We start from the raw sequence: 12,517 nt of genomic DNA, 5'->3' as shown, positions 1-12,517 counted from the left end.
TAAAAGTCTCTACAAAAGACCTAAATGCAGCAGTTGACGTCATGATAATGATGATCATTGTACTGACCTGCGACTGGAAGTGCACATGTAGATCAGGAATAAGTTCCTGCACGAGGTTTTCCAGCTGGAACATGCAAAGGCCCAGCTCAGCCATGCTCGGCTTGAACATGTCTCGCATACGGTGATGCTGCATGATTTTCAGCAGCACTGCAAAAGCTTCTTCCTCGGGCATCTGTTGACAAAGTTAGACTTTTATCATTTATCCTTATTTGAATGAGTATATTCTCAAAGAGGCTCAGCAGGTCAACGATTAAGGAGCGGACTGAAATCTAAAAGGCCGCCGTCACCCACCCGTTGCACTATTGTCGTACCTACTCCTAGGAGTAGGTACGACAATAGTGCTAGCACAAGCTTTACGCTTATTAGGGTAGTATTAGTCACATTAAAAAAAGGAAAAAAATACATTTCGAACCGTCCACTACACGCCAGTTTTCTCTCAGAATGAGAATGGTTCAAGCTATAGTATACTACGCTGGCAGACTTCACACACCTTTAAGAAAATTATGGAGAACCTCTCAGGCATGCAGGTTTTCGCACGATGTTTTTTTTTTCAACGTTAATAGTTTAAAACGCACATAACTCCGAAAAGTTAGAGATACATGCCGGGGATCGAACCCCCGACCTTCCAAATAGGAGGTGGACGTCTTAACTACTAGGCTATCGTGGCTTTGGCAGGTAAATATATTCTCAAGACACAATAAATTCTCAAAGGTGAGTGAAGTCTGCCGGTCCGCACTTGGCCCGCATGGTGGACTATGGCCAAACCCTTATCATTCTGAGACGACACCAGTGCTCAGTAGTGAGCCGGGAATGGGTCGATCATGATGATATTTACCTGCATGAGTAACAATCCAACAATGAACCCTGATCCTTGGCAATAGCCGACTTCTCTGTCGTGGAGCGAATAGGCCTTCATCACATTAAACAGCGACTCCTGGCCCAGCCCGTCCTTCTCTTTGAAGAAATCATGCTCCGGGTATGTACGCGCTATGTCACGACGGATCACCTTCTCGCACGCTGATTTGGCCTGTACAAGAAACCATTACAAACTTAGGAAATATTTTCTTCTTGAAGTTAACCGCAAGATGCGTCGCAATAGCATTTTTTAGGCGTCAGTGGGTCGCGCGACGAGGGCTTTTCTATAGGATGTTAAGCGCTACGGCTGAAGCCTCTTGAAATTCAAGATATCTTGCCTTATTCTTCTATCTTATTAGGTCTTCTTTAAAAACTATGTAATAAGCTATAATGCAGAATTATACAATGATTTTAATAAAATGGTTTTATATTATAATGACTTATTGTCCTTGACAGAGACTTATATCTTCATTTCTAGTTATGTTCACAATATATACCTTGATATAAGTGGCATAAAGCTTCTTGTCCGGCGAGGAATCAACCCCTGCCAAAAGCTGCCACACAATGCCCCTGAAGTGGTGCGGCACTCCTTGACGCACCAGGTCGCGGACGAACTGGTTGCGGCGTCGCCACTCCGACTCCCAGTTGCTGACGAGTCTCCCCCATAGAGTCCACAAGTCCTCCTCACCGTTGCTCCCCATTCTGGCTTCTTCATGGCTCAAACTTGTCGCTGGGGATGTCAAACGAGATTTGTATGACCAGGGAGAAAAACGTTGATTTTTTTATATCTTAATTCTAATAATATTATAAATGTGGGTTTGGATGTTTGGCCGTTTGTTGACGATGACTGAGCTGATTTGGCGAAAATTTGGAATGGAGATAGCTTTATACGTTGAATGAACACAAGCTATTTTTTATACCGGAAAATCAAAGTTTTCGCGGGATTTTTAAAAAACCTATATCCATGCGGACGAAGTCGTGAGCACCATCTAGTTGCACATAAAAATAATAGTTTGTATTATTGTATAGAATCTAGGTGAGCTGAGTTTCACTCGACGTCTTATGATTTCATTGGTGTTATCCCTGAATTTTCGCGGGAACTCAGGGATGAGACAGTTCTAGATAAAACCACCAAAAACAAGGATATGTATCACAGATTTAATAAGGTGGCTTATTTAAAGTAAAACATATCTATAATATAAAAATGAATCACTAAATGTGTTGCTCATCGCAAATCTCGAGAACAGCTGAACCGATTTCGCTAATTCATTTTTTATAATATAATATTCCTTGAAGTACGAGGATGGTTTTTACGGAGAGAAAAATTTTAAAAATTTGAATCGACTGTTAGACGGAACGAAGTTCGCCAGGGCAGCTAGTTATTGATAAAATGTACATGGTTATTTAGTAATATAGTATATCCTACTCGCTTAGCATATCGATCCTTAAAGTATCATTATTAGTAACAAGTTACGAATTTAGTACATTTGGAGAGCATTATGAGTTGAACCAATTTTGACACTAACAAAGTTTTACAATCGCAATAGCTGTACTAGTTTCACTAAAGACCTCGGTAATTACACATATTACAACATTATAAATTGTATTATTGCAATATACGGGTATTTTGTACAATAAAAGTTAGAGAATTAATTAAATTGTTCCATCTTATTACACCACGCATGTTTTCACCGTTTCTATTGAAACAAGGATTAATGATACACATAATATGAAACATTTTTCATCAGAAATAGCGTGACAACAGGCGTAATAAAAGTGCAACAATGTCAATCATTCTATAAGAGTATTGTACGGGAATGGCAATCGCGGAGGGAACGTCCCGCACACCCGCACAGCCCCCGCGCTAACTCGGTGCGGGCGAGCGCGGGTGACGTGGTGGTGGAGGTGTACGGGGCGTACCTCCGCCTCACACTTCGGAAATGTTGACGACTGTCGCTAAATCCTTAATTTGAGAGGAGACTTTGCCGGCGATGGGTTGATGATGATGATGATGAATACTGTACTTGGTAAATTATAGTTTATTTATTACAGTCTAGCAAAAAACTTTCGCTAATGCTTTCGCTCGCATGAATATTTAATAAGCTAAAAGTATTTGCATCCATCTCCGAAGTGGCATGAAAAAATAAAAAAAACATCATCACCATTATCATGATCAAAACATAGCCAGCTCACTGCAGAGCACGGGTCTCCCTTCAGAGTAAGAAGGGTTAGGGCATAGTCTACCACGCTGGCCATCTTCGGATTGGTAGTAAGTAAAAAAACATAATATGAGCTAAAATGTCCAGTGGCAAGTAACTTCTGCAACTTCATTTGCAGCAAGTAAACATTTGCAATTTAAATAGTTCTGTTACTAAAAACTTGCAGAAATTGTCATCGTGTTATGACAATTTGTGCAGTCTGCAGTCGCTGTGACTTCAGCAAAACAACTTTCCAGTGGACACTTGGCCGTAAGATGAATACGACTCCAATTTCACTACATTCCGAAATTTCTTACCTGTATTTCTCAGGATAATTTAGTTTACAAGTGTTAAAGTTAAGAATTTTCGTTTCGAATTGTATTGTTGTATTTGGGGAAAGTTAAGGATAAAATCTTAGGTAGGTAGTAGGTACGTAGGTAAATGAATTAAGGGAATGTGCACATGAATACTATTGCACACCAGAAGCATTCGCAATTCGCATGCAAAGCTAATTTTACCCAGTTTTAGGGTTCCGTACCTGAAAGAAAAAAGCCTGTCAAGACCCTTTTTCTCAGGAACACGTGGAGATATCAAGATTAAATCTAAATATATAAACGGAAAAGGTGACTGACTGACTGACTGATCTACCAACGCATAGCTCAAACTACTGGTCGGATCAGGCTGAAATTTGGTATGCAGATAGCTATTATGACGTAGGCATCAGCTAAGAAAGGATTTTCAAAAATTCACTCCCTACGGGGGTGAAATAGGGTTTGAAATTTGTGTAGTCTACGTGGACGAAGTCGCGAGCATAAGCTAGTAACTAATATAACTATAGGGAGCTATACAAGGAGGAGCGCAGCGAGCTATCTCTTTATAGTTTATATAGAATAAGTTGTACATTATAATAGTAATATGTCTGGCATGTGAAAATCAAAACACGGTACTCGCAAGTTGAAAAAGCTCGAGCGAAGCGAGCTAAAGGTTTTTAGATATTTATGTTAAATAGAAAAAATAGTGTTTAGGTTATACGCGATATGATAACTATGATTGTAAAATGCGCGAAGCGAGAGTATTTTTTGCTTGCTATATTGCTGGTGGGCGCATTTCTGTCTCAGCACCTCCCTAACGGCGGCCTGTGCGGTTATCCCACTCGCACCACCTTCGGGCCGCTTGCCACATACAGTGGCAATTTTGCACCTCCTGCTTACTTCATTCACAAATTTTCTGAGGGAGATGTCAAGCGTGTCTGTTATTTGAATAGGGATAGCCAAATGCGGCAGACCCAGATTTTTTTTTCTATAGACAACTTCTATGAAACATTTCTATGTCTACATAATATAAGTGCACGCTCGCGAGCATAAATGGCTCCAGACAGGGATTCAATGCATTAATCTAGATTCTGAATACAGTAAATCGCATGCAGCATGGAGAATATTAAAATCTACACACACTGATTGCCACTGGAAAATATCGATTTTGTAATTTAACCTCAATATTCGATATGCAATCTATTATTTAGAAGTTATAGAAAAACTAACAAAGAAAACGTCGCCTGTCGTAGGCAACATTATTTTCTTAGTGTTATAATTGATATACTTACCTAATAATATATTCTCTATGACACACGATATATAGAATTCCAAAACACTTTTACTCGATTCACTTCTTTAACTCATCTCAAGTTATAAAGGAAGGTCATACTAAATTGTCACTATCACCACGTAAAAGATGAAGAGATAACGAGTCAAATACAATAACGAAAGTGGCACAACTCGAATAATTGAATATTTCAACTTTCAATTACGTTAATTGGATTGGATAAGAAAATTCCATTTTTGTATTTGTATTTTTTTGTATTATAATATAATATTTAATAAAAAATAACATGTTGATATCAACCGTTGATATTGCAAAACAAGAAAATTTATTCCGAACAATGAAAAGAAAGTTCAATGTATATTTAATCATATATGTATTATAGATAAAACCTCTAAGACAAGAAAACGAAAATTTAAAGATGGAAATTCACCAACTTCAGGATAAAGTAAAGGCCATGGAGATAGAAAAGAAGCGAAACAACCTAGTTATTTTTGGGTTAGATGAAAGTTCAGAATCTAAACCAATAGACAGTGTGCAAGCTTTAATTAAGGAAAAACTTGAAATAACTTTAGATAAACAAGAAATCATAAAAGCACATAGATTGGGACTATATAAGGGGAAAGCTAGACCAATTCTGGCCAGCCTTACTACAAATTGGAGGAAAAATGAAATTATGAAAAACAAAAAGAAACTACCAAAAGGAATCTCCATAAGTGAAGATTTTAGTAAAGAAACTTTAGCAAGGAGGAAGGAGCTTATCCCAAAGCTACAGGAAGAGAGGAAAAAAGGACGCATTGCCTATATAAAAGAGGATAAGTTAATTGTGAAAGAAGCAAGGGACCAAAGCCGTGACAAAAGGAAGCGGGAAGCCTCTTCCTCTCCCTCTACATCTGCCTCTGCAACTGAACCAGAGATGGCAAAAGCAGCTCCTAAAAAACTGAATAAAATAAATGCTTTCGAAAAAATGTATAGACCACGGTCACAATCATTGTCTGAAAAAAATAAATTGTAGGAAATAGCGCACTTTAGTAACCGGAACGACAAACGTAATACGACAATAACATTAAGATCAAATAGCTACAACACAAACCCCCCAACCCGGTTGGTCACCGTGGGGGCTAGAGACCAACACCCTCCAGGGTACAAGCCAAAGAAAAATAATCCAGATAATACTGAAAAGATTACAAAAAAGACAAAAAAATCTACATAGCCACACTTAATACCTTATCATTACGAACGCCAGAAAAACTACATGAGCTAGAATTATCTTTGAAGAATATCAAATGGGACATACTAGGATTAAGTGAAGTGCGAAGAATGGGAAACAACATAGAAGAATATGAAGACTATATTTTTTACTACAAAGGAGAAACTAAGGGACAGTTTGGAATAGGATTTTTGATTAAAAAATATTTGAAGAAATACGTAGAGGAACTAAAAGGTATATCTGAAAGAATTGCTGTCCTCAATATAAATCTGCCAGGATATAAAAATAAATGGTCAATTGTACAAATATATGCGCCAACAGAAACGGCAAGCAAATCCGACAAAGATACATTTTACAATGAATTAAATCTTACTCTTCAAGAAACACACAAAAACAAGATAGTGATGGGAGATTTTAATGGCAAAATTGGAAAGCAAAAGGAAAATGAAGGAAAAGTGGTAGGAAAATTTGGTATTGGGTTGCGAAATAATAATGGACAAAGAATGATAGATATGGCATTTGAAAATAATTTATCATTTATGAATAGCTTCTTCAAAAAGAACCAAAAAAACAAATGGACATGGTCGTCACCTGATGGCAAATACAGAAATGAAATAGATTATATAGCAACTAATAACCCAAAAACGTTTTGTGACGTCAGTATACTACATAACCTAAACTTTAACACTAACCATAGACTGGTCCGTGCGACATTATTCGCAAAGGAACCAAATAAAACACGAAGGAACTTCGGCAAAGACTTACAATTGAGCATAGTTCAACCAACGCAGAACACTTTATCATACAAAAATAAAGTTCAAAGTATTTACGACTCTTTAATTCAAAAATTACAAACATATCGGAAAATTAAACAGACCAATAAACTTGAAATTAGCCAAAAAACAAGCTATCTCATACAACAAAGAAAAGAAATGTTAAAAAATAAGAAAGATAAAGAAGTCCGGAAAGACATCACGAACATTAGCAAACAAATTAGCCATAACCTTAAAAAAGATAATCTAAAACGAAGAATGAAACACATAAACTACCATATTGCGAAAACAGGTGGCATTAAAAAAGCTTTAAAAGAATTGAGTGACAAAAAAGACTGGATTCCACACATGAAAAACGTACATGGTAAGCAGGAAACGAAAAGATTATCAATCATGGCTGTAGCTACCGAATATTATACCCGTCTGTACTCTAATCAAAATAGCGAACCAGAAAACTTATACTTAGGTGAGGTCGAGGATAATGATATACCACCTATTATAGAAAGTGAAATTGAATTAGCAGTTACAACACAGAAAATTGGTAAATCCCCTGGACCTGACAATATATCAAACGAAATAATCAAATTAACCCTACCTGAAAATTTAAAAATATTATCAACCCTTTTTAATGCAATTTTAACATCAGAAGAAGTTCCCAACCAATGGGTAAAGAGTATTATTGTTTTGATCTACAAAAAAGGAGATAAAAATGATATTGGTAATTATAGACCAATCAGTCTAATGTCAAATTTATACAAAATATTTTCGAAGATAATTTTGAGAAGGTTAACAACTCAGTTTGATGAGCAACAACCTATAGAACAGGCTGGATTTAGAGCAGGCTATTCTACAGCGGATCACATGCATGTAGTCAAGCAATTGATTGAAAAATGCCAAGAATATAATAAAACTGTCTATTTAGCATTTGTTGATTACACTAAGGCTTTTGACTCATTGGAACATAATAGTATCTGGAAAGCGCTAAAAAATCAAGGAGTAGCCGAAAAATACATAAGAATCTTGAGAAACATATATAACAACTGTACAGCCCAAATTAAACTGGAAAAAATTGGAGAAGAATTCCCAATCCGCAAAGGAGTCAGACAAGGAGATCCGCTTTCACCTAAAATTTTCTCAGCAGTTTTGGAGGATATATTCAGAAACATGGACTGGCAGAATTATGGAATCAGTATTAATGGAACAATACTGAATCACTTACGATTTGCGGACGACTTAATACTTATTTCCGACAAACACACAACTCTTCAAAAAATGTTACAAGAACTCTCAGTTAATAGTAGGAAAGTAGGACTGACTATGAACAAATCAAAGACAAAGGTTATGACCAATGGTAACACTGAAACAATACTGCTGGAGGGCGAACAGATAGAATACGTAGACTCATATGTATACCTTGGGCAACTTATTTCGTTTAGTAATCAAATGGATCAAGAGATTGAAAGAAGAGTGACAAACGCATGGAGAAAATACTGGTCATTCAAAGAGATCATGAAGAACAGCCAATACCCTATGTCATCAAAAAGAAAACTCTTTAACTTATGCATTCTTCCTACCCTGACTTACGGATGCCAAACATGGGCGCTGACTCGGAAAACTCTTCAAAAAATTAGGACTTGCCAAAGAGGCATGGAACGCAGCATGTTAGGATTCACCAGAAAGGACAGGAAGAGATGTAAAGATTTAAGACGAATCACCAAACTCGAAGATGTAGTCATCCAAACCAAAATACTTAAATGGAGATGGACTGGACACATGCTTCGAGAGAAGTCAAAGAAGTGGACCAAAGCTATAACAGAATGGGAAGTTAGGGATGGCTCAAAGCGGAAAAGGGGTAGACAAAGAAAACACTGGGTAGACGATATAAAGCAGGCAGCGGGATCACTATGGACAAGAGAAGCACAAAACAGACTATTATGGGAAAACCTGGAGGAGGCCTATGCGTCAGAAGACGCGCTGATCGGAAAGAACTAAAGTGCGAGATTTAAATTATGTAACTTTTAAATGTAAATTCAGTAATAAAGGCTTTATTTATTTATTTATTTATTTATATGTATTATAATATCCCATAAACCGCGATGTTATGTAAAATAGAAGCCTTTAGCCAAAAAATTAATTTGTACGTCAAAATATTTTAACGTTTTAATTAAAGAATTGTTGTAATTTAGTATAAAGTTTTGAATTGACCACTTTCGTTACATATATATACTATGCAACGTATCTACAGTACGCGACAGCTCAAGATGGCAATTGGGGAGCGGGTGAGCGCGGGTGACGTGCGGGTTCCCCCGCCTCATACCCCGGTTGCCATCTCAACTTGTCGCGGACTATAGATTCTGACTAGACATATGAACAGCTTCGCAAGCAATGTAATTCTAAAATTGCGTATAAAAGTAAATGTAACGTAATAAGTAAATGCACGAAACGCCACGTATGGCGCATGCAAGTATTTATGTCGATACTTAAACTAGAATGAGACAAATGACCGCAGATATAGGTCTATTACCTACACTTGAATAAACGTTTCATAATTATACTAGAGTAAATCGTATGCTTTGCATAGTATAATCGAAAGTTTTGAATCTAAAATGTAATAAAAAAATCGGGGTCAATGCCCCACCTACGATGCGGTATTGACCCCACGGCATCTATCTGCGCAACGTTCGTTGATCTCTACCATCAGTCAGTACCCGTAGTACAAGATTTTACGTCTCACCAAACCAAACCAAATTCGAGAGTCGAAATACTTCCGTGTTACAGTAAACTGGATCTTAACTGCCTTTTTTGAAAGCTCAAGTTTGTGTACACTTCTACAGCCAGCGCTCCAAGCGGAAACATTGCGAAATTAAAATCAGTGGCATTGAATATTTGACTTCAATTCAAGGTTGTTTAGGTCCATTTTACTGTAAAGCGGAAATATTTCGACTCTCGAATTTGGTTTCGTTTGGTGAGACGTAAAATCTTGTACTACGAGATATTTTATTTGCAATACATTACGAACTTTTAAAAAATACAGGTATTTTAAAATTATTTTGTGCATCTTTTCGTGGTATTTTATTATCAGTACTACCACCCGTCTTTGTTTTTGCTAGTGTTCTAATTACACCCAGTATAGTTTAAAAAAAACATTGCGCAGATTCGACGTCAGGTGTTACCAGCTGTAAATTGCAAAATTTGGAACTATGAACGCGTGACGAGGCTCACCTGAATTGAATGATACTTGTGACGTGTCTGAGCTCTTGCGGCTGTGCACTTTGTTCAGCGAGGGGCACTTGACGTCCGCCTCGATCCTTCTGTTCTCTTCCTCCAGCTTGGCTAGCAGCGTCAGCTCGGGAGAAGAGACCACCCCAGACACTGGTGTGGCGCAGCCTGTCAATGCAACAAACACATATCATATAGTCCGTTAAAAATGACTCTTCACGAATTATATGAACTGTATGGGTCTACTGTCATGTCAAAAGTACGGTTCAGTTTTAAATTAAAAGGACTAAAATCGTACTTTTGACATGAAATTTGACACAAAAAGTTAAAATGGCGCACGAGGAGTCATTTTTTACGCATATACCTATATACATTGGAATCGAAAACAGAATTCTGTTCAATTTACTGTCCGTCAAAGAAGACTGAAAGTTTTATAGATATTTATGGCCTAACAATTAATTATGTAGGATCAGCATTTAAATAAACCGTCAATATATTTGGGCATCATATGTTTAACAATATGACATGATTGTAATTATTATTTTTGTTGTTTAAATGCATTTATGTGTCTTATATCTACACGTTGTTGAAGACTAGAGCACTATTTTTTTATTGACATCCAGATGTGAAAATTTATTACTCCTATGCTCCTATTGTCAAGTAAATACTGAAAGGAACAGAACTTCAGAAGGACACGATCGAGCGAATCGATCAATGGCCTGTCAACCATATCTTCATTCTTATATAAACGCAACTCTTTCAAATTCCACGTGTAAATGTATTTTGTCTTCTAGATAGAAAAATGATGCTTCTTTGCGGTGTGATAGTATATATGGGAGTATTTATTTTCTTCATTTTTTCTAAAATGTCTAAGAACTTTATATTTGCGAAGAGGTTTAATATGATTAATAAGTATATATATAATAATCTAAAACTAAAATCTAAGTTAAAATTCTAAAAGTACATTGCTTGTTATCCATATTAGTTGGTGGATGGAACTGTAAGCGGCGGTGGTTGGGTTAGGAGGTTACGGAGTTAAATGCAATGCAGGCGTTTATGTAAAGTGCAAGCTTTTAAGTAAAATGAGAATTTCTGTCTTCCTTCTTTCTCGAACATGTATATTATGAGGTAGGAAAGAGAGAGAAAATTTATTAAAGCAACCTCGATAAATGCTAAAATAAAGTTGATAACATCTTAACTACCAGGCATGGCAAAAAAGCATTAAAAAATTACATCTTCTACCAAAGGCAAATTTTAATAACTATTTTATAAATTAAATTCGCCGTTGAAGTTTGACCCTTAAAATTAATTTCGCCTTAACTACAGATGACTTTTTTATACTCAGAAGCAAAATTATTTTGTGGAAACTTTTAAGTATAATACTCGTTCCTCCATTATTAGTATTGGCGTTCCTCTCTCAGTGTGCAACAGTCTACGAAATAATAATTAAGTAAACCCTAAAACAATTAAACTACACTCGTAGGTACTTTGGTAACTTATAACGATAATCATAAAAATATAGGTGTGAAACTAATTTACTGACAATTTATAAAATTAATCAAGTCTAGTCTTATGTTAAAGACTCAAACTAACTATTCAATATCTAGTTGGACTCTTAACTATTTTCCAAGATATATGAAGCATTATGCATATATACAAGTCCGGATAAGCAGTCAGGCAGACCGAAATCCTCACAATCGTTAGTGTGTTAGGATTCAAACAAACCGTCAAGAAATGCGACAGGCGAGTCAGTGTTACCAGGAGAACTGCTGGCGGCAACGGCTTCCTCGGCTTCCACGTCCACCTTCATGTTGAACCGTGAATTTCGGCCATATGCCGGCTCGCGATACGGCCGCTCTGCATCAACCCAACTTCGTCAGACCCACAGATTCACAGTTTGTGTCTTTCAGAAGGTCCCCTTAAGAACCGGAAGCACTAGATGCTAATTGTAGATTTACCCGGAATGTAAGTAAGTTCTTAACCTCCTTTGGGCTTTGCCGCAGTCGGTAATTATAGAAGAAGCTAACCGACAGATTGGCATGTAACGTATAGAATACAGATTAAATCAATGAGTCCAGAAACATAAGATTTTGTATTCGTTTGATCGACTAAGAATTTTCTGAAACTTCATACGAACGAAAAAAGCTATTTTAAATATATATATATATATATATATACATATATGCATATTCTTAGATCTTTTAGATGACATATTTTTGTGCAGTTTTTAGATTTTTTTCGGGGCTAATATTCCCATTTTCAACTAGGCAATTTATTTATAACTAGGTGATGCCCGCGACTTCGTCCGCGTAAGTTTTGATTTTTTAAATTCCCATGGGAACTCTTTGATTTTACGGGCTAAAAGTGGCCTATGTCCTTCCCCGGGATGCAAGCTATATCTGTTCTAAATTTCGCCAAAATCGGTTAAACGGATGGGCCGTGAAAAGCTAGCAGACAGACAGACACACTTTCGCATTTATAATATTAGTATGGAAGTATAGATTAATAACTGTATTTTGCTATTATACATTAATTTTAATAATACCTTACGAAAGAATGACTATTTTGTTTATTTTTCAGTATTAATTTAACGTAACGTAAGG

General features: G+C 36.7%; 1 protein-coding gene across 1 annotated transcript in view; it reads right to left on the bottom strand.

The window, feature by feature from the left end:
* The window catches only part of Evi5 (ecotropic viral integration site 5), a 51,619-nt gene that overhangs the window by 20,349 nt on the left and 18,753 nt on the right, over positions 1-12,517 (bottom strand). The window contains exons 3-7 of the mRNA XM_034983936.2: positions 11,640-11,771; positions 9,918-10,082; positions 1,413-1,645; positions 896-1,087; positions 68-232 (exon numbers count right to left, since the gene is read on the bottom strand). Coding sequence (XP_034839827.1) covers positions 68-232; positions 896-1,087; positions 1,413-1,645; positions 9,918-10,082; positions 11,640-11,771 — 887 coding nt within the window. The remainder of the gene's footprint in view (positions 1-67; positions 233-895; positions 1,088-1,412; positions 1,646-9,917; positions 10,083-11,639; positions 11,772-12,517) is intronic.

Source organism: Maniola hyperantus, chromosome Z (genome assembly GCF_902806685.2).
Source record: "Maniola hyperantus chromosome Z, iAphHyp1.2, whole genome shotgun sequence".
In the NCBI taxonomy this organism is placed as follows: domain Eukaryota; kingdom Metazoa; phylum Arthropoda; class Insecta; order Lepidoptera; family Nymphalidae; genus Maniola; species Maniola hyperantus.
This window is presented reverse-complemented; position numbering and strand designations above follow the sequence as displayed.